Source organism: Anguilla anguilla, chromosome 12, assembly GCF_013347855.1.
Source record: "Anguilla anguilla isolate fAngAng1 chromosome 12, fAngAng1.pri, whole genome shotgun sequence".
In the NCBI taxonomy this organism is placed as follows: domain Eukaryota; kingdom Metazoa; phylum Chordata; class Actinopteri; order Anguilliformes; family Anguillidae; genus Anguilla; species Anguilla anguilla.
The window spans coordinates 2,767,627-2,791,500 of NC_049212.1; the positions used below are offsets into that span (position 1 = coordinate 2,767,627).

At 44.5% G+C, this 23,874-nt stretch overlaps 1 protein-coding gene across 3 annotated transcripts in view; it reads right to left on the minus strand.

Moving 5' to 3' along the window:
• Positions 1 to 4,736: 4,736 nt before the first annotated feature.
• nova2 (NOVA alternative splicing regulator 2) overlaps positions 4,737 to 23,874 on the minus strand; it is a 62,165-nt gene continuing 43,027 nt past the window's right edge. For all 3 annotated transcript variants that reach the window (XM_035384704.1, XM_035384703.1, XM_035384705.1), the window contains exon 4: positions 4,737 to 6,058. In XM_035384704.1, coding sequence (XP_035240595.1) covers positions 5,036 to 6,058 — 1,023 coding nt within the window. In that variant the 3' untranslated portion in view covers positions 4,737 to 5,035. The remainder of the gene's footprint in view (positions 6,059 to 23,874) is intronic.

Sequence of the window (23,874 nt, forward strand, 5' to 3'; positions counted from 1 at the left end):
TTTTGTGTTGTTTTTGTTTCTTTGATCATTTTTTTTTTGTCCACGCTTCACTTTGATATCATGCAATATAGACGTGCAAAAAAGATAACATCTAGCTCCACAAAATACATTTTCAGAACTATAAAAGGCTGTGTTAAGAATACTAATAACTTATTCAGCTTTAACCATGCTTATCTATCTAAACCTTTTGAAAGAACAGAAGTTCTGAGGCCCACAAGTCAAATGTTTACTGAAGGAAACGGCCTTCATGCTCGTATTTGACGAACAACGCGGCTCTCTCCCTTGTCTCTTGAGATTAGTTCAGGGGGGTCAAAAAACTATCAACTAAATAGCACTAAAACATTTTTGTCTATCTTAATCTATGACATTTTTTTTTTAAAAACAAATGTATCTCTGACTATTCCCTTCTATTTAAATTATTAATATGGTTTGTTTGGCACTTGTCACATTTTTTTCTGTTTTATAAAAGTAAGTTCATTCTTATCTAATGTTGTTTAAATCACGCATTTACAGATTCAGAGGCTGTAAAGGTCTATTTTGGCACAGGTTTATTCAGTTTATTATTACAGTTATTATTATCTTATCAATATTTATACACTATTTATTACACCTCATTTTATTCTCTTGTAACTACAACATCCTGCTAATGGACAAACCAGATATGTTCTTAACTTTATTTTTTTTTTTTAGTATATGTTACTTATTAAATAGCAGCATTTTCACAACTTAAAAAATAGTACATATGTAAACCTATTCAACATCTAGGTAAAGTCAAAAGCTCCTACAACAGACAGAGCAAATAGACGAGACAGGACAACATGCTACTATGTATATTGCTTCCGGTACTCTTCACATTTTCTCAGTTCCCCCTAAATTACAAAATGAACAAAAAATGGACACCTTATCACCCCCTTCATATAGGGTTCTTCCACTACAATGAGATTAAAACAAAGCCATTAGTTAACTAGCTTTGTTGGCACCTTCTCCATATTCCCTATCATATAAAATATTGTTCACATTGAATTGTCACAGTTGTAGTTTTGTCAAAATCCAGTTTTCAGTTTTCCTTACAGCGGCAGAGCAGTTCGTTCGTTTAACAATGCCTGAGCAACTGTTACATGCCATGGAGAGGGCTTTACTACACACAGAACTCAATCGACGGCACGTGAGCTTGTGTGTGCGTGTCTAAGACTGTCTGCGTGTGAGACTAGGGCGATTCCAGACAATGCATTCGGTCTGTACTCCGCTAGATATGCAGGATTCCATCACACTCTGGGTTAGAAGCATGGTGTCATTTTTCACCATTTTCTTGAGAGCATCTTGCCCGTCTGGCTGATCTATTTTTAGGAGCTTGAGTTGTTACCATGGATACGGAGCCACAAACCGCTCGGAGAGCACACAGCATCCATACAGGGCCTCTGTGAGAGAGAGGCCAGGTATGGCCATGCAACTGCAAAACCAAATGATACAACACTGTTAGTTTCCCGCACATTCTGCAAACAGGTTTTAAAAATTGGTTCGGTAGGCCATTGGTGCTGGGCTGTTTTATCCATGTCAGTTGTTGCTGGGTTGGGTAAATACACTGAATTTGTTGCCTGGAGTGCAGTGGTCGCTCAGAACCACAAGCTAGCCTGATCGTGCCTGCATGCGTACTCCATGTGGTGGGCATAATCGCACGACAGCGGCAGCCTGATATAACGTGGTGAGAGCGGTGTCCAGGCACGCGCTCGGACTGTTAGTGCACAATGCCGTCCCTACTCTCAGACACAAAACAGAAACTCTAAACTCCTGGTTTTGTGGGGGCAGGCAACATGCATTGCACACCAAACACTTTCACCTATGGAGAGAGGTGAGAGGGGGCAGGAGAGAGGTCTCTGAACTGGGGTGTAAGAATGGGGTGCGTTGGGATATTGAGGAAAGGGGGTGAGGGGAGTGAATGGCATTGAATGGGAATAAAGAAGCCTCCTTACCAAGCTGTAGAGAGAAACGCGCGCACTGTCGCCTCCGACGGTGAAAGAGAGAAGCGTTATATCTCTTATCTGAGACAGCCATGTCACAGTTCACTGCAGGGATGCACAGGAGTCAGAGAGGCTACTGTACTTAACAAACATGTGCCATGTGTCATATCCTCAACCAGATGCTGCTGGCTAACAGTAAACACTTGTTTTAGTGATGCAGCAGTCAGAGCGATGCTAGGAAATTTAATTGGTACTACAGCTATCAAGCAGTCTAGCAGGGCCCCATCGCTTTGTTCACCACATCGTGTGAAAACAAAGGATTTTTTTCCCTACTCTCTCTACCTCACTCACTCTCTCTTTCTCTCCTCTCTTTCTCTTGCCCGGATAGGCCCATTTCCATAATTCTGTCTTTCAATGCCGCTAATCCCCCTTCATTTTCAAAGCAGATTACAAGAGCCTGCGCACTTGATTTCAAAATGGTGGCCTGGAGGTTTTGCGGATAAAACTCTCTGAAATATCGAAATGGGGTCAGTGTTCGGATTGAGGATTAGAATGCAGCAGCACCATGTGCCGGTGGAAACAGAGGACCTCTGCAACCCTGACGCTTCTCTGCTCGTCTCCCGCCTCTCGGTAACTGTAACCAATGACAACCGTTCCTGTGGAAACGACTGAGAGGCCATCCTCTCTGTGACCACCACCCTTACGTTGGGTCTGAAAGCGGGAGGTCACAGGGCAGATGACACAGTGATGATTACAACCTGAAGGTACTTTTTTCACTTATTTTCTTTCCCCCCCCCAATACATTTTGTATAAAGTTCAGTCAGTTCCCTTAAAGTGGATATGAATACACAACCTTCTGACCACAGTCCTATCACACAGAACTCTGACCTGGCGCCAGAGAGCAGGCCCCATACTTCACAGTGCATTAAGAGGATCTCCAGTGTACTCCGATCATTAAAAAACATCGTCCTTAGCAGCAAATATGTCTAGTATGGTCGCTATGTGCGCAGAATGTTCTCGAGGCAGAGATCCCTGCAGCTTGCCAGGTTCAAATGTCCACATTAATGGAATCCGCGTGATCTGGGTAGCGCTTTCTGGCTAACAGTCAGCCACACTGCAGCCAGTACATGTGTCCAATTAATCGCCAGCACTAGGGCCCTGGTAACAAGAATTGCGAGGGAGTGAATAATCTGGAGATGAGAAGGACACGCTCGCCCGCGAAATATCCGGACGCGGAGGTGAAATTTGGCGGCTAAATTTAGCGGGTGGACTGGCACTGGCAGACTGCTGGGCTCCAGGGGTGCCCCGAGCGCAGGGCGGGCTCGGGCGCGAGGCACAGCTACAGCCCCGGGAGGTTCAGTGTAACGTCTCTCAGTAGTACTCCTCTGTTCAGGGGTCACGACCTCAGGCTCTTAAGTGCTCTTCCTCTCCATTTCTAGCTCGAGTTTTCCGAGCGTCTTTCGCCGGCCACAGGCAGTAGTGCTGCGCTCACACTGCATTTTTAATGGGGCGCTGGGTCACTTCAGGGACCGGCCCACAACGGGGCGTGTCAGGCGGGGCGGGCGGGTCACGGGAGCATAAGCAGGGCGGTGACTTTTGAGGAATCTTGGCCCGGCGCTGGCATAATGTGCTCCTGGGGGAGGGCCCTCCACCGGGCGAGGTGTGTAAGCAGCACTAATGCCTGCAGCAGGGCACTGGGCGCACTTGACCTTCTTCATCTCGGTCCACTCGCTTTAGAGATAGGGAAGGAGAGGAAGAGCAAGCGGCCATGTTGCACTCGGGTCTAAAACTACGATTCGGTGCGTTTCTCGCTTTTTTAGCACCGCTATGGGTATGGAGTCTCACATTAGACCAAGCCTTTCTCGCTTTGTGTGTGTGTGTGTGTGTGTGTGTGTGTATGTGCTCATAAGAATCTTCCACATCCCTTTCTCACACTGGATATCAGATCTGACCCCCGACCCTACCCTCTGCGATGATGCCGACGTCGCAGTTCTGACTGGGTTTAAATTAGACATATATTATGCTATCTGACACACTATTTAATCCACTTAAATAAAAAAAAAAACTAAATTAAAAATAGTCTTTACATTCATGTCAACCTGAATTCACAGATTTAAACAAAAACTCAAAAATACCTCAGTCTTTATGAGTGAAATCATATTAATAAATAATGATGATGGTGATGACAATAATTATAATAATAGTAATAATAACACCAGAATGCGAACCCTGTAGAGAAAATGCCACAAACTCTATGTGCCCCGGTACTAGCTCAGGATTCTGAGTCAACCAGGTGCATCACGCATTACAAGTTACCACCACAATGAGACTGGACGTTATTTAATGTTTTTTTTTTAAGCAAACAATGAGTGTTGCAACCATACCTGGCTGAGTCAGAATCCTGCCCAGTACGCGGAAGGAACTTTAAGATAAGCCATTGGCAAAAGCCTTTGGCCCCCTCGCCTCCCTCATCAGCCATTAACAGAGGAGGGCGGGGGGTGGGGGGGGGGGGGGGGTGTCAGTGACAACGGGGGTTTTGCTCAGATCTTAGACCCAGTGCTTGTTTGCAGCCTGAACAGACCCACAAGGCGGGGGGGGCGGGGGGGGGGGGGGGGGGCGGGGGAGGGGAGATTTGAGACTGAAGTTGAAAAAAAAAAATCTGTGAGCTAGGGAGAAACGGGCGGGGGAGGGGGGGAGGGGGGAGTTTTAATCAAAGGGGCAAGAGCCCCCCCCACCGCCCCAGAACTGCAGTGCGGCAGCATGCCGGTTCAAAATGCCGTTCACCACCGTCCAGAGAACCAAAAAAACAAAACAATAAAAATCCTGTTAGATCAGGATAGGTAATAAAACCATATTTACATTTTACACTTTTTTTCTTGGTTTCGGTTTGACACTTTTTTTTCCTCCTTCCAAGTGGGTTTTTTTCTCCTCATCCTTTTTCTCAAATACTGAAAACATGAACATTGGGATGACTTCCTCTCCACTTCCTCCTCCCCTTCTTTCCTCTTTCTGTGTTCTTCCCCCTCCCCGGCCCCGTTTCTTTCTCTTGTGATTTTTTCCTCTTTAGATCCCCTTTTTTAGCCCACCTTCTGCGGGTTGGTGGCACGCACGCCCTGCTCGTACGTGATTCGCTGGCTGATCAGGTACTGGGCGGCCTGTGTGGCGGCCGGCGAGCCCGTTATGGTAACTTTGCGGTTCCGGGTGCCTGGGATGAACTCCCCTTTTTTGGAGATCTGGATCCGGGCTCCCGTCAGTTCCTGGTACTCCACTAACGTCTTCCCGCCCTTGCCCAGGATGGCGCCCACCAGGTTCTCCGGGACGGCGATCTCCACCACGTCCTTGGCCCCTTCGGTCAGCTTCTCGGTGGCCAGGAGGGAGCTGGCCACCAGCGGTGAGGCCGCGCTCAGGTAGCCGTTGGTGGCCCCCGTGGCGGCGGCCAGGGAGCCCAGGGTGAAGCCGCCCAGGGTGGCGGCGGGGTGGCCGGCGCTGGTGGAGGCGTCGCTGGCGTAGGACGCCAGGAGGTTGGCGGCGGCGGCGGCGGCCGGGTTGGCGCTGGCCGCCACGGCCGCCAGGACCCCAGAGGCGGCGGCCGGGTTGAGGCCCAGGCCCAGGGAGTTGGTGTTGTATCCGTAACTGGCCAGCGTGTTGAGGGCGGACGTGATGGCCAGCAGGTCGTTACCCGAGAAGCTGGACATGGTGGTGGGGAAGGCCCCCACACCGGCCAGGCTGGCCTGGCCCAGCAGGCTGGACGCGGTGGCGGCAGCGGCGGCGGCGGCGGCCGGCATCACCTCGGCGGAGTTGGCGTAGGGCGAGCCAGTTGGGTTGGAGTTGGCCACCGGGCCGGAGATGTTGGAGTAGCTGATGTTGAGGCAGCTGCTGCTCTGGGGGTCCTCCTGGATCTTCTGCACGATGATCTCCACCGCCTTGCGGTTCTGCTCGGGCTCCCCGCTGATGGTCACCACGCGCTCCTGCAGGTTGATGCCCTCGGGCTTCTGGGAGAGCTGGACCCACGCGCCCGACTGCTCCATCACCGCCTTCACCGTGGCTCCGCCCTTCCCAATGATCAGGCCCGCTGTGCTGTTGGGCACGATCAGCTTCGCCTGGAAAACAAGAGCACAGACGGAACGTCACCACACCCGTCTCATGGACTTACAGCACTACTACACCCGTCTCACAGAGCTACAGCACTACTGCACCTGTCTGACAGAGTTATAGCACTACTACACCTGCCCGACAGAGTTATAGCACTACTACACCCGTCTCGCAGAGTTATAGCACTACTACACCTGTCTGACAGAGTTATAGCACTACTACACCTGCCTGACAGAGTTATAGCACTACTACACCCGTCTCGCAGAGCTACAGCACTACTACACCTGTCTCACAGAGTTATAGCACTACTGCACCTGTCTGACAGAGTTACAGCACTACTACACCCGCCTCGCAGAGCTACAGCACTACTACACCCGTCTCGCAGAGTTCCAGCACTACTGCACCTGTCTGACAAGTTATAGCACTACTACACCTGTCTGACAGAGTTCCAGCACTACTGCACCTGTCTGACAGAGTTATAGCACTACTACACCTGTCTGACAGAGTTATAGCACTACTAAACCCATCTCGCAAAGTTACAGCACTACTACACCTGTCTGACAGAGTTACAGCTCTACTGCACCTGTCTGACAGAGTTATAGCACTACTACACCCATCTCATGGAGTTACAGCACTACTACACCTGTCTCACAGAGTTACAGCACTACTACACCCGTCTCGCAAAGTTACAGCACTATTACACCCGTCTCACAGCATTACATCACTACTACACCCGTCTCACAGAGTTACAGCTCTACTACACAAGTCTCACAGTTACAGCACTACTACACCCGTCTCACAGAGTTACAATTCCACACCCGTCTCATGGAGTTACAGCACTACCACACCCGTCGCACAGAGTTACAGCACTACAACACCCTTCTCGGAGTTACTGTACCACACCCATCACACAGAGTTACAGTACCACACCAATCTCACAGAGTTACAGCACTACTACACTTGTCTCAAGAAGTAACAGCACTAATACACCCATCTCACAGTTAGCCTACCACACCCATCTCACAGAGTAACAGAACCATACCCGTCTCTTGGAGTTACAGTACTACCACACCCGTCTCACAGAATTAAGTGAGTGCTGTTTGTGGTATAATACGTGAGTGCAGTTTGTGGTATAGTACGTGAGTGCTATTTGTGGCATAGTACATGGGTACAGTTTATAGAATAGTACATGAGTGTTGTTTGTGTATAGTACATGAGTGCTGTTTGTGCTATAAGTATGTGAGTGCTGTTTGTGGCATAGTACGTGAGTGCTGTTTGTGGTATAGTTCATGCGTTTTGTCTGTAGTTTAGTACGTGAGTTCTGTTTGAGATGTAGCATGTCAGTGCTGTCTGTGGGATAAGTATGCCAGTGCTGTTTGTAATATAGTATATGGGTGCTATTTGTGTATAGTACATGAGTGCTGTTTGTGTAATAAGTATGCGAGTGCTGGTTGTGGTATAGTACATGAGTGCTGTCTGTTATATAAGATGTTAGTGCTGTTTGAGGTATAGTACATGAGTGCTGTTTGTGACGTAGTATGCAAAAACTGTTTGAGGTATAGTACATGAGTGAGGTTTGTGACGTAGTATGCAAAAGCTGTTTGTGGTAAGTACATGAGTGCTGTTTGTGGTATAGTACGTGAGTGCTGTTTGTGATATAGTACATGAGTGCTGTTTGTGGTTTAGTATGTGAGTGCTGTTTGTGGTATAGTTCGAGTGCTGTTTGTGGTATAGTTCGTGTGCTGTTTGTTGTATAGTACATTGGAGCTCTTTGTGTTATAGTACATGGGTGCTGTTTGTGTTATAGTACATGGGTGCTGTTTGTAATATAATATGTGAGTGTTGTTTGTTGTATAGTACATGAGTGCTGTTTGTTGTATAGTATGTGAGTGTTTTTTTTCATATAGTACGTGAGTGCTGTTTGTGGCATAGTACATGGTTGCTGTTTGTGATATAGTATGTGAGTGCTGTTTGTGTTATAGTACATGAGTGCTGTTTGTGATATAGTACATGGGTGCTGTTTGTGATACAGTATGTGATTGTTGTTTGTTGTATAGTACATGAGTGCTGATTGTTGTATAGTATGAGTGCTGTTTGTTGTATAGTATATGGGTGCTGTTTGTTGTATAATATGTGAGTGTTGTTTGTGGTATAGTGTGTGAGTGCTGTTTGTGGCATAGTACATGGGTGCTATTTGTGATATAGTATGTGAGTGTTGTTTGTTGTATAGTACATGGGTGCTGTTTGTGATATAGTATGTAAGTGTTGTTTGTTGTATAGTACATGAGTGCTGTTTGTTGTATAGTATGTGAGTGCTGTTTGTTGTATAGTACATGGGTGCTGTTTGTAATATAGTATGTGAGTGTTGTTTGTTGTATAGTACATGAGTGCTGTTTGGTGTATAGTATGTGAGTGCTGTTTGTTGTATAGTATGTGGGTGCTATTTGTTGTATAGTATTTGAGTGCTGTTTGTTGTATAGTACGTGGGTGCTGTTTGTTGTATAGTATGTGAGTGCTGTTTGTTGTATAGTACGTGGGTACTGTTTGTTGTATAGTATGTGAGTGCTGTTTGTGATATAGTATGTGAGTGTTGTTTGATGTATAGTACATGAGTGCTGATTGTTGTATAGTATGTGAGTGCTGTTTGTTGTATAGTATGTGAGTGCTGTTTGTAATATAGTATGTGAGTGTTGTTTGTTGTATAGTACATGGGTGCTGTTTGTGATATAGTATGTGAGTGCTGTTTGTGTTATAGTACATGAGTGCTGTTTGTGATATAGTACATGAGTGCTGTTTGTGATATAGTATGTGATTGTTGTTTGTTGTATAGTACATGAGTGCTGTTTGTTGTAAGGTATGTGGGTGCTGTTTGTTGTATAGTATGTGGGTGCTGTTTGTTGTATTGTATGTGAGTGCTATTTGTTGTATAGTACGTGGGTGCTATTTGTTGTATAGTATGTGAGTGCTGTTTGTTGTATAGTACGTGGGTGCTGTTTGTTGTATAGTACGTGGGTGCTGTTTGTTGTATAGTACATGAGTGCTGTTTGTTGTATAGTATGTGAGTGCTGTTTGTTGTATAGTACGTGGGTGCTGTTTGTCGTATAGTACGTGAGTGCAGTTTGTGGCATAGTACATGGTTGCTGTTTGTGATATAATATGTGAGTGCTGTTTGTTGTATAGTACATGAGTGCTGTTTGTGATATAGTATGTGAGTGTTGTCTGCTGTATAGTACGTGGGTGCTGTTTGTTGTATAGTACATGAGTGCTGTTTGTTGTATAGTATGTGAGTGTTTTTTTTCATATAGTATGTGAGTGCTGTTTGTGGTATAGTGTGTGAGTGCTGTTTGTGGCATAGTACATGGGTGCTATTTGTGATATAGTATGTGAGTGTTGTTTGTTGTATAGTACATGGGTGCTGTTTGTGATATAGTATGTGATTGTTGTTTGTTGTATAGTACATGAGTGCTGTTTGTTGTATAGTATATGGGTGCTGTTTGTTGTATAGTATGTGAGTGTTGTTTGTTGTATAGTACATGAGTGCTGTTTGTTGTATAGTATGTGAGTGCTGTTTGTTGTATAGTACGTGGGTGCTATTTGTTGTATAGTATGTGAGTGCTGTTTGTTGTATAGTACGTGGGTGCTGTTTGTTGTATAGTATGTGAGTGCCGTTTGTTGTATAGTACGTGGGTACTATTTGTTGTATAGTATGTGAGTGCTGTTTGTTGTATAGTACGTGGGTGCTGTTTGTTGTATAGTATGTGAGTGCTGTTTGTTGTATAGTATGTGAGTCTTGTTTGTCGTATAGTACGTGAGTGCTGTTTGTGGCATAGTACATGGGTGCTGTTTGTGATATAGTATGTGAGTGTTGTCTGCTGTATAGTATGTGAGTGCTGTTTGTTGTATAGTATGTGAGTGCTGTTTGCTGTATAGTACGTGGGTGCTGTTTGTTGTATAGTATGTGAGTGTTTTTTGTCATATAGTACTTGAGTGCTGTTTGTGGCATAGTACATGGTTGCTGTTTGTGATATATTATGTGAGTGCTGTTTGTTGTATAGTACACGGGTGCTGTTTGTGATATAGTATGTGAGTGCTGTTTGTGATATAGTACATGAGTGCTGTTTGTGATATAGTATGTGAGTGCTTTTTGTGATATAGTATGTGAGTGTTGTTTGATGTATAGTACATGAGTGCTGATTGTTGTATAGTATGTGAGTGCTGTTTGTTGTATAGTATGTGAGTGCTGTTTGTAATATAGTATGTGAGTGTTGTTTGTTGTATAGTACATGGGTGCTGTTTGTGATATAGTATGTGAGTGCTGTTTGTGTTATAGTACATGAGTGCTGTTTGTGATATAGTACATGAGTGCTGTTTGTGATATAGTATGTGAGTGTTGTTTGTTGTATAGTACATGAGTGCTGACGTTGTATAGTATGTGAGTGCTGTTTGTTGTATAGTATGTGTGCTGTTTGTAATATAGTATGTGAGTGTTGTTTGTTGTAAAGTACATGGGTGCTGTTTGTTGTATAGTATGTGAGTGTTGTTTGTTGTATAGTACATGGGTGCTGTTTGTTGTATAGTACATGAGTGCTGTTTGTGATACTGTATCACAAACAGCACTCATGTACTATATGTGAGTGTTGTTTGTTGTACAGTACATGGGTGCTGTTTGTGATATAGTATGTGAGTGTTGTTTGTTGTATAGTATGTGAGTGCTGTTTGTTGTAAGGTATGTGGGTGCTGTTTGTTGTATAGTATGTGGGTGCTGTTTGTTGTATTGTATGTGAGTGCTATTTGTTGTATAGTACGTGGGTGCTATTTGTTGTATAGTATGTGAGTGCTGTTTGTTGTATAGTACGTGGGTGCTGTTTGTTGTATAGTACGTGGGTGCTGTTTGTTGTATAGTACATGAGTGCTGTTTGTTGTATAGTATGTGAGTGCTGTTTGTTGTATAGTACGTGGGTGCTGTTTGTCGTATAGTACGTGAGTGCAGTTTGTGGCATAGTACATGGTTGCTGTTTGTGATATAATATGTGAGTGCTGTTTGTTGTATAGTACATGAGTGCTGTTTGTGATATAGTATGTGAGTGTTGTCTGCTGTATAGTACATGGGTGCTGTTTGTGATATTTTGTGATATAATGCTACCTGCGCTAGAGCTCTATGAGTAATCCTATGTGCCAGCCCACCCTGTCCCACCGTGACTCACGGTGGCAGCCGGCATTTTGAGACGGCGACGGCGTAAAAGGGAGCGCTGAACACTACCGCACGATTGCCACTCCACTCCTGCTAGGGATTCCATTCCACCAGTTCTTACTAATCCTGCCTCAAAACTGCAGCCCAAACGGATTGGAGTAAAGCTTTTTGGAATGAATGAGGGAAGGAGGGGGAGAAAGGGAACGGGGGAAGCAGCTACTGCATGCCGAGGTGCAGGTACATTCAGGGGAAAAAATGAAGGAGAGGAAATGGGAAAAGGGGGTGGGGAAATAAGTGTTTTTTTCTCTTTGGTTTCAAATCCAAACTGTGAATCACTGGATACAAAGAACCTCGAGTGAAAAGCATCAACTCCCAGGGGTCAGCGTTACCATGGAAACCCAGCCCCAGCATTCAAGAGGGACTGAAAGAGAGTTGGAGCGATGCGTAGCAACAACTCCCCCAACCCCCTCCCAACCGCCTAGCATCAATACACATAGATGTGTGCGCACACACACACCCACACACACAGAAGCACACACACAGAACACACACAGAACACACACACACACACACACACACACACACACAGAACATACACACACACACACACACAGACATGCATATGAACACACACACACACACACAGGAACACACACACACACACACACACACACAGAAACACACACACACACACGCACACAGAACACACACACACACACACACAGAACATACACACACACACACAGACATGCATATGAACACACACACACAGGAACACACAAACGCGCACACAGAACACACACACACACACACACACACACACCACCGTGCTGTGGCAGGGACAGTGGGGGGGAGGGAGAGCAGGAGGTAGAAACAGAAATATCATAGAAAGAGGGAAAAAAACGCGAGAGCCTCTATCCTGTGTTTTTTAATGATTCTACCTTCTCAGCCACCACTGCGATGCTTCCAAATGAAACGTGTAGCTGGGGGGGATTAAATACAAGCGCGCTTTCCCCCCGACACACAGGGAACACGGCAAAGAGTGGAAGAGCACAGGAGACAAAGGAAAGGAGTGAGCGTGGGCAGAGAAAAGGAAAGAGAGAAGTGGGAAGGAATGAACAGATGCAACGAATGAGTGAGAGAGGAGAAAGGGGTGGTAATCACCTACATCCATCCATTTTCTTTTTTTTCGCTGAGAGCAGAAATTATTCCTTTTTTTTAATTCTTTCATTTTCTTTCAAGGTTTCCAGCAGCTAGCAACCCACCTACATTTCTCTACAAATCTGCTTTACCCATGATGCTACTGTTAGGGAGTTGTGAATTAAATGAAGTCACTATTCACTTTTTCAATTGAAATATGCAGCTGATTAGAAAGAGAAATAACAGTAAGTGTTTTTTTCCTTCATTAAAACAGTATCAACCCTGCTTGATATGTAAGCTTAAAAAATCTAATGATTATTACAGACACCTTTACTTAGCTGTCTTGCGATTCATTCAACAGGAACATCTGTTTAAAACAATCATTTAAGGACTGCCTCCACACGGCACACCGCAAAAGATCCATCTGTTTCTGGCTTCTCTCGTCCTTTATTCTTGTATTATTTCCTATGAATACCTTTTAAAAATGTTCATGTGATTTTTTAAAACTGTTTGAGCAGTTTATGAGCAGTGTTTAACTGGTCTGTGTATGTAGAAACTGGAGAACAGATGCATAAGCACTTGGAGAATTAGTGTGGAGGGGGCATCATCGATCTTCTACTCAGCAGTCTCTTCTGCATCCTGACCCCCCAGAGCAACACACACATACACACACACACACACACATGCACACACAAGCACACACAAGCACACACACACACACACACATACACACCCACACACACACTCACGCACACACACAGACACACATACACACGCACACTCACACAGACACACATACACAAGCACATGCGCACATACGCACATACGCACACACACATGCACAGACACACATACACACGCACACACACATGCACAGACACACATACACACGCACACACACACACACAAGCACCAACAAACACACATACACACGCACATATACACAGACACTCACATGCACAGACACAAACACACGCACGTTTGGAACTGTCAAAATACACATCTGGCGAAACTGGTCAGCTTTCAGAAGCCAGGTGTGGACAGCATGAATATAAACAGGAATAAACAAACTCCATGATGTGCTAAATTCTGAGGTCATAGTACAATGTCTCTATAAATACTCCAGGTGTCAGTACTTTCCCATAACCCAAATCCACCCCCCCCCCCCACATCCAGCCTTAGTGCCTCCCCTGTACCTGTGCACTGTACACAGATTCCTCCCCTGTCCCCAGGTCCCATTTTAATCTGGAGCAGACCTTTCTATCCTCAGTCATGGCTGCTGCCTCTTTGGACAGGAGGAGAGCGTTTTGGCCGCCGCGGCATCCGCTGATTAAAATGTGGACTCTTCACTGCTCGTTTGGGGGGGGGGGGGGCGCTGTTAGTGCTGATGCAGCACAGTCCACAGCGTAATTCTGCTGAACGGGCCCCAGTGCTGAGGTAGGCCAAGAATGACCCCCCCCCCCCCCCCCCCCCCATTTAAAATAAAAAAAAATCTCCTTTGCAGCTGTATGATCAGCCAGCAGGTGGCAGGTAGTCCTTGGGGGACTGGGAGGGGGGAGGGAGGGAGGGTATGGCAGTAAGACTATGTGAGTGCACATGTGGGTTTTTTGGGGAAGGAGATTAAAAAAAAAGTCTCAGTTGCACTGGAACAAGGCAAAGTGATGACTGCATTCGTTTCAGAGAAGCAGAAACTGCTTGTTTCGCTCAAATGCTGAGGAGAAAAATTAGCCTCTCTGCATTTTGCCTGGCTGTGCGACAGGACATTTTCTGTCCTCTCCCTATTTCAGCTTTAATCGGGCAGCAGGCTGAAGATCAGACCTTACCCTGGGAGGAGCTCAGTCAGGCTCTTCTACACGTTCGCTCTCTGGTCTAAAGCTCCTAACCACACAAACACACTGGCAAACATACGCACATGCAGGTGAGCACATACACATAAACACATGCATGTGCACACTCATATGCACTCACACAGACATTCACGCATACTCAAGCACGTACACGCACACACACACACACACACACACACACACATGCATGCACACACACACACACAGACGCACACATGCACACGCACACACACACACACAGTGTTTCAGTGTTAGTGGAGTGCTTGTGACGGTGCGGGTTGCTGATGTCTATCAGACATGTGCAACTGTTGGCCGGCTCAGATTGGAGCCTGAACTTGGCACTTTAAAGCCTTAAGCACCGGACCTGGGTTTGATCGCGCATCTGCTGATCCTGCAGCTTAGCCAGCAATCCTACGCATCTGTGTCTTTGTGAGACTGGACAGCATGGGTTAAAAATAACGGCATGCCATCGCTCCGTCCAGACACAGCAGTACAGGAAAGCCAAGCGTTTCAATTAAAAGAGCCCAGACCGGGCTGCCCTGGTGGACTGCTTGTGCCTGAATGTTAACCTTGCAGTACACTCCAATAATAGCATGCAGTGTGGCAAATCAGACTGCCACCTATGATGTCACTTCCTGTTAAAGCAGTGAAACTTTGCAAGTAAACCAAATTCTGCTAAATTAAAAGTGCTCTTGTCATGGTCTGTGTTGTGACCTGTGTATTTCAAGTAAATTTCCCGGAAATCCACCTTTGATTTCCCCTTCAAATTAACCTCTTATCTAATATTGTAGAGTTTTTTTTCAAAGCAGACAGGGAAAGGTGTTTAGGAAGACAACAAAACAAATGCTCCCTGGAACAACTAGTGTTATTTCATTCATTATATTTATTTCAACATAATGATACAAAATATTTTGAAAGGCAGACAGCTGCAGATATGTAGCTCTGATTAGAATTATTCAATATTAAAGATATGTTTATCTTCCTGGTAAAATGAACCATAATACCATTTTCTATGGTGCGAGTAATGAGTAACAACTTTTTCATTTCTCAAATACTTATTGATTTTTTTCTAGCAGGCAGACTAACATTGCAATAAAAGCGTTTGCTTGAATTTGCTTCTCAAGCGTAGGGCCAAGAGGCAGTGTGATCTGAAAGCAAACCTCAGTCTCTATTTTAACTGCACGTGGTTGGATGTACCCTTGAGTATTCTGGGATGTCAGAAGAATGTCTCCCAGTTCTCTGAGCTCCTTCACTTGGTAAGAATTCACTTTGCTTTTGCTTTCCATACAAACTGTCTATACTACTATAAAACTGCAGATTTATGAATTAATATTAACAAGAACTATTAATATAATGTTCACAACTGACATATTACAATGCATGAAATTACACTGAATATGTATAAAAGATAAACCTAACTCTGTTTGATATTAAGACTAACTTTCAGTCAGCATATGAATGAGAATACTGTACATGAATTATAATCTAAAATGATTCAGATACAAGATATTTGTATCAGCCTTTGGATGTTGCCTGCGTCATGTTACATTATAAAGTAATCTCAGAAATTTTGCACAGGCACAAAAAGGCTTCATCGGTCCTGTTTCTGATACTCTTCCATCTTTTCACATCATGGTTTTTGTTCTTTCTTGCTCAAGACACCAAACCTGTCTAAACTCACCAAAAAACTTGTTTTTAATTTAACTCTAATTTAGCGTGTCTGTCATCCCAAAATCCTGAACGCTAAACCTCGCAATGAGATTTCTAGCACCAATCTCTCCTGACCTCTTAGTAACAACTATTTAATAACATATTGTTTATGTATATTCTTAGGATAGCAATATGTTGTAAATGGACGTGATGCAAATAATTATCATCTCTAATAGAACAGTTTTTTTAGGCTGTAAGCCAGTATCTAATATATTTTATTTATCACTTATTCCTGCGACTATTTACATTGCTTTGAAATCTGTACGTTGATGGCGGTGGTTCCGTGAGTTAAATTACTAAAGTTTCTTGTTTAGCTAAAGTACTGGAATCATTAATAAATCAGCAATTGCATACTTTATTTATCCATGAATAACATTTTAAACCCACATCAATCTGGTTTCAGGCCCAGCCATAATACCATCTCAGCTGTCTCTCATAAATGCAACAGATAATAAACTAAAATGCACAGCCTTGTTTCTAGATTTATCTATGGCTTTTGATATGGTTGACCACTCAATTTTATTGGGCAGGCTGTCCTCCATCGGCCTAGATGATAATGCAGGAATTTATTCCATAATTATTTGAATAACAGGACTCAAGTTATAGTAATAAATTAGGTAAAGCCACCCTTTTTGAATTTCAAAAAAGAGGTCCCACATGGGTCCATTCTGGGCCCTCTATTGTTTGTCAATTATATAAATGACATTGCCACTAAACTAGAGAACGCTGATGCACTACTTTATTCTTCAGCACCCGCATGTAGTGTATATATTCTAAGTTCGAAAATTATTCGAAAATCTTTTTTTTTTTAAGTTCGAACCTAAATTTGAGCATGCGAATATTAGTTTGGATCCCGCGTTTTGTAATTAACATAAATATACAGGCTTTAATTTCATGCGGCGAATCATGTTCATTCACGCAAAGTTCATTTCCTGTGCTAACGTTACAGGTCAGCTAACAATCTAGGCTAAATAATGTTCCCATGGTAGGCTATGTTTCCTTTCTGTTCTGAAGATTTTGATAAGATTGGATGGTGAAACTAAACAGAGTAAGTAATTTATGTTGTTTTATGCTACAGGTATTAGCTGTTTGAATAGCTTTTGTGTTAAGAAATAAACAGGATTTCCTATAAACAATCATTTCCCTATTATTGTGATTAATAAATGCAGAGTTGTGGCAAATTACATCCAAGAGAAAGTGCTTTATTCATTTGCGCATTAGGCTATAGAAACTGCAGGGGGCTCATTTATAAAATGAACTTGCGTGCATAAGTAAAGTGAAGACCTGACATAGAGCCACAACCGTTTCCACGGTCAAACTGATTCATGTTGAAATTTTATAAATCTCTACTTTGACGTGATTTTCTACGTACGCGCAACACAGCTGATCTAAAATACATTTTATAAATGAGGCCCTGTAGTTACCTAGTATGAACGTTCACCGATGTCCAGAGCAAATGGACTGATAAGTATTTATTTACTTTGCCAGCTGTAACTATAGCTTTCCTACTTTTTTTTATGGACTGGCGGCTGTCTGGAATTGATTATAATGATATCATTAAAGTGAAAGAAAAGGGATGCACGTGGCTAGTTTATTCCATGTAGTAATATATCTATTAACATTATACTTTTAGAGTTATTTGTAGCCATTAAGTGACAAAGTATTCTATGTGGCCCACGAACCCCCAGTGATTTTCCTATTTGGCCCACTTGCTGTTGAAGTCGAATAGCCCTGCCCTAGACCTGCAGAGGAAGCAGCATGGTATTTTACTTATTTAAAAAGCTTTACTGGAGAAACCTCCTCTCTGTTAAGCAAACTTCTGTCAATTAAGGTCTCAAATTACACCACAAGGTCTCAGAGTTACATTAATCTAGACATACCGCGATTTAGGACTGAATTGGATTTTCAGTGGTTACCTAAAGTGGTTTTTACACCCTATATGACGTGCAAAGTATTTCAAGAATCACTTAAGCTAACCTCACTGGAACATTTAAAATATCTGGTAGTTAATTTCTTAGAGAAGGAAGGCATGTATATCTGTATAGTATAACTGTTTTTATTCTTGTATATCTTATGAACTATATGCATGTGTGTATATATATATATATATATATACTGTATATATATATTTTTTTCCTTGTTATCTTTGTATGTATGCAGGTCTCCTGAAAGAGGGATTTCAGTCTCAGGGGGTTATGTTTTTGTGCTGTATTCAGACAGGTAGAAATCAGAGAAGGTTACAGAAGAAGAAGGGGCCTGAGAAAGAGCCCAGCCAGGGGACCACACCTCCACCTGCGCAGGAGGGCCTGCGGGTGGCTCCAGATCCAGACCACCCCACGCACCGCACCACGCATCTCGCCCCAGTGCTCCACTTTTATGTCAAAAGATCTGTTGACGTGAGCTTAAATCTCATTCAGCTTCGATTCTGTTTGAGGCGGATGATGTTCAGGTAAAATGACTCAGCAGACCGTGACCTTGCGGCCGTGGAGATGTTTTTGTCCCTACATGAGCAACAGCTTCAGCCTCGCTGAAAACCCACCGCACTGGCAATGCGTCACCTGCTCGATAATGACTAAGGCAACGGGGCGAGGTAATGGCAAAGCAAAGGTGTGGGCTCGATGCCAAGCTGGCGCACTGCTCTTATACCCTTGAGCAAAGGTACTTGCCTCGTTTCAGTAAATATCCAGCTGTATAAATGGATTGTATGTAAAAAATATAAGTACTGTACATAAGTTTCTCTGAATAAGAATGTTGGCTACATGCCCAAATGGGAATGATCTTAACTAATTAAGGACTATGACAGAAACTGCATGTGTTGGCTTGGATTCTGAGGTTCCTCTTCTGAAGTGACTGCATAAACAATTATTGGGCATTATCCTCTCTCTCTCTTTCACACACTCGAAGTATGACTTTTTCCAGCTTTAAGCTGGCTTGAGTTCCTGAATCAAGGCCCAGGACAGGAAGTGACCTCACAGGCCTGATAATGTATCTGCAGGGACTATAAATAACTTCTTTGCTGAGGTGGAGCCGTTTCCAGCTGAGCTGACCGAGGTGAGAGCTTTTGATGAGTACAGCAAACATGTTGTCTGATATGTTTACAACCAGGAATTTTTAATGCTTTTTGAAAACTGGAGGTTAGTACACAAACCCTCCCGCAGTCAGGGTGGAGTGGATTTTAGGAATGAACCTAGACTCCCGCTGTACAGCTGGCCACTAGGAGAATATAAATTTGGACAATGACTGCATTAATACCTGCAGTTATTTCAAGGCTACAGAGGTCAGTTATGTGTGTCACAAATGAGTCCAAAAAATAAACAAAACAAAGAACATCAGGCACACCAGCCTAACATATGCATTTAATCATGATACGTGTTGAAACAAAAGTAAGCAATATTAATAAATAAACATGATTCTCATAACATCCAGCCCATAATTACTGGTTCACGTGTATGTAATCATATTCATCAAAAGTTATAAAACTTCATATTTTGTCCAGGAAAATTGTTTACAAATTTTGTTCAAACACTGATTTGTATTCTCTGCATTAGACACACAATCTGCTGTCAGAATCTCTCTTATCCTTGAAAGAAAGACCTGTCCCACACACATACACACACACACACACACGCACACACACACACAAACACATGCACACACACACACACACACGCACACACACACGCACATACACACATACACACACACAAACACATGCACACACACACACACGCACACGCACACACACACACACCCACACACACACATGCACACACACACACACACACACACAGCTTTAGCCCAACATTAGAGGTTGCACATTCTTGTCAGACAGTAAATATTGTGTAAGGCCTTCTCCCAGCTTTCTCCAAATTGGATCAATACTCGCCGAAGGAAACGACCTTCTTCAGCCAAATGATGGATCCAAAGGTTAAAAAAGGCATAAAATACTTCAGCCCGCCATGAGTCCTCATGAGACCTGAGGCCAGGGGAAGGGGGGGTACGGGGTGGGGGTGGGGTGGGAGGAGCCGTACCCCCCACTGGTGGATTTTGGAGATTTATTTCTTCCATTTCAGATGTTATAGCAATTTTCCTGATGTCACTTTCAATTTAGGAGACAGCCCTGCCCCCGCGTTCTGCCCTGGCCCGGGCTGTATAGATTAGTCTGCGCTATGCACCATTCCAATGAGAAACGTTATTAGATTCAGGATGCAAGTTAATGAAAGAGCCCGAAGGGCTGCTGGTGTTGCAAAAGGGAGGGAGGTCTGAAACAGCGTGGGCACTCAGGACGATCATTTACATTGACCGTGACGAGAAATGCGACTGCCAGTCGCACCGTTAACGCAAGCTTCGACTGAAGCTCGGCAGGACTGTTACCGGCGTTTATGTCACGGCAATACGCAGCCCGCTTCTCGCAGGGCCGTACAGCTGGAATTCCACTGCAACCGTTCAGACGAAGCCCTTCAAGCCCCGGCACCACCTGTGACATGAGCTCACAGCCCCCAGTGCTCACACCACAACACCGTTCATCCGGAAAGTTCCGCCGCTCGCCAGCTAAACGCGCGGGAGAGCCTCTCCCACCGGGGCGATCGCTGCAGTTTACGAGAGATTCCAGCGAGCTCTCCGTCCTCCCTCACTGACAGGGTCAGCGATTGCAATTTGTTACATTAACTGGCTGTTTCCCCTGCAATGTCTAAATTAAACACAGAAGGCAAGGTTAAGTTATCCCCGGCTAAAATAAGGACGTTTGCAAAAATAGAAACAAAACTGACAACTGCCAGTCTAACCGTTTCATGGCTTACTGTTTAATCACAGGACAACTTGGATCTATGATGCCTTGATGTCATAGGCAAGAAAGAAACCGAAACGAACAGGATTTGATTTAAAGCCTGCAGTGAACGTCAGACAGAACGCGTCTGTCTCCAGAGGCCTGTGTGAAAACAGCCCTGCAGGAGCAGAGCCTAAAAGGGGGCAGGAAAACACGCTCTTAGGGCTCCCTTCTGTTTTCCGTCTCATTTGAAGTGGCTCCGGCCGGCTTCCTGAAGCTCCCCGAGCCACTTCCTGTGCGGGAAGGGGCAAACAGGACGTGGGAAGCAGGTGTTCCGTCTGGGGAAGAGAGGTCAGGGGAAACCGTGGCGAGAGGAAGCCACCCCATCGCCCTACACCCCCAGCCACACACCCCATCGCCCGCACCCCCAGCCGCACACCCCATCGCCCGCACCCCCAGCCGCACACACCATCGCCCGCACCCCCAACCACACACACCATCGCCAGCACCCCCAGCCACGGATATCGCCATGCCGACTGCGCTGGGCCCAGACGCCACACAGTCAGCTCCCGCCAATCACCCGCGAGGCAAACCCATCCCAGCTCGCTGGGCAAAGCCGGCAGCTGTTGCTTAATTTGTCTCCGCATACTACCCTCCATGCCGCTCTCTGCCTGCTCCCTGGAGCCCACAATAATGAGACACATGCTTCCGACAGCCGTGCCGCTGACAACCATCACAGGAAGAAAAAAAACACCACCAAAATAGGATGTGAAGCCGAGCACCACAGCTTATCAATCAAGTATTGAGCAGGGGCACATGCACAGCCCTGTGCGACACAAGCTCATTTTAAAATGGCGTAGGATTGTGCCTGTATGCCCCCACTTCAGAGGGCTAAAAAGCCCGGGATACAACACGAGAGAAATGGTTTCAGGCTCCCAGAAAGTGTGAGCTTTAGTTTTGGCTCGGGAAAACCCACCAAACCCGTGGCGCTGTCTGAGCGCAGCAGTTGAGCAAACTCTGGCCAGAAATCCAGGTTTCCAGGGATACCAGCAACAAATAGAGCGACCGGAGAACATCCAACAATATTCCCACGGCTGACCGTCTCTCCTGCGTGACGGCATGAGCTCTGTTTCTTGCTCTAAATCCCAGGTTACCACTTGTAAATAATTCAATTGTTTTCAAATGTTTTCATTTGTGAACAAGCACATGCGTGAGTGTGCGTGTTCCTAACCTCAAAGTGCGCACACTTACGAGGATCCGTGCACTAGTGGAACCACGTGAGGCTAGTGCAGGTGTAAGGCCAAGTTAATGGAACCAGTGATAACATGCTTTAGCATCACACTGCCAATCTGGCAAAAACAGCCCCCCGGGCCCAGGTCAGCTTTCTAGGAATACAATCTGAGACTTGGCTACAATTTTAGATACAACTCAGAAAACCTGATGGTGCTACACAGGATTTCCAGCGGTGTAAACCGTGAGCAGAGCAATGCCAGCTCGTGAATATGTATAGTGTTTTGGTGTCTAAAGCTGATCTATACTTATTAACAATGAAATAAATGAATGCTGCACGACCATACAGGACAACAGTCCATGGCGTAGAAATCAATGGCATGCAATCATGAACTACCAGCAGAGAAAATCAGTTCAAGGCAATTGTAAGTGGAATCAATTAATTGCCTAATTGAGCCACACCGCGGGCAGTGGAACTAAACATGCAGGGGCCACACACAGCGAATTCAGCCACACCAAGCGCTGGCCCTGCTTTTCAGCTACGCATCGGTCACTCTCTGCGTCACCGCACACCTGCGCAGCTCGTCCCCAATTACTGACATTCCCTCTCGTGCATTCTTTGAATCCAGGCATCAGGATGCCACCAGTGACTCATCAAATTTCCTTTGGCAATGAATTCTAAAGAATCAGAAAAGTAATCTGAACTGAAATAACTTTCAAAATGGCAGCTGATAGACTATCTCGCTTACCTCGCTGCTGTTTCACGAAATAATATGCAGCAATGTAGATAATTTCCTAAGATGGCTATGTATAAAGCTAAGTTCAACGTAACATTGTTAATTGTAATGCTAACAAGTTAGCAAACTCCCACATTTGAATCAAACAGCCTCAGGCTGGCTAATGTTAACTTGCTGCTAGTTACGCTTTGCTACTGCTGCAATATGCCATGCCCTGCCGTCAGCATATAGCCTACCGCTTATCCACTCCCATATGTTCCATCATAATATGACTACCACTATACCATATCTACAATATGCACACTTTATAGCCACATGTGGGCTACATATAGTCAACATATTTCTGCCATTAATAAAATTCCCTTATACTTACATTTAAAGTGCATTTTGTGTAGATTAACTGCACAAATTGGTCCAGCTGAAATCATGTACTATTATTAACCACATTTGATAGATACTTAATCTCACCCAGAGACTGCAAACCCACATGCATCATGGGAAATTTCATTCTATAAATGACAGCACTACCTGTGTTTTTACTAGGCAACCAGCTAAAAATACACGTAGGAAGCAAATGTTTTATAAAAAATGACTATTTTGCAAACGATTCATCTTCAGTTTGATGATGCAATGGAATCCATTCAATATCAGAAGAAATCCACTTCACTGAGGCTGCTGTGTCAGTGGAGTCACCTGATCAGTTCTGACCAATGGCATTCTGAGCCACTGCGCTATTGCGGTATGGCTACAGACAAGAGATTGGAGACAGGGCTTCAATGGCTTTCTCTTATAAAAAGTTAAGATTTTTAATGAGCCAAACTTCTAGACCAAACCAATCATTGTTTCAACAAATTACTACACATATTGACATTTATGATCACAGAAATTTAACCGATGAGGTTTTCTTTGGTCATCAAATTAGCTTTGTTTTCCCCAACGCTATTTTGCACTTAGCAGTGCACACTTCTGGGTGCTTCTCTGCCTGGCCCCTCCCACCCTCTCCAGTGCCTGAAAGTGTGCATGTTATTGACACTGCCATGTTACATTAAAGTTCACTCATTCTTCCTTGTTAATTTAAGTTTGCTATTCGGGCTCTAAAAGCAGGCTTGCCAGTCAATGAAAACCAAGGGGCAGTGACCATGCTGTCACTCCATACTGTGGGAAAATGTATAGATAAGAATGTAGATAAGAATGTATGAATGAA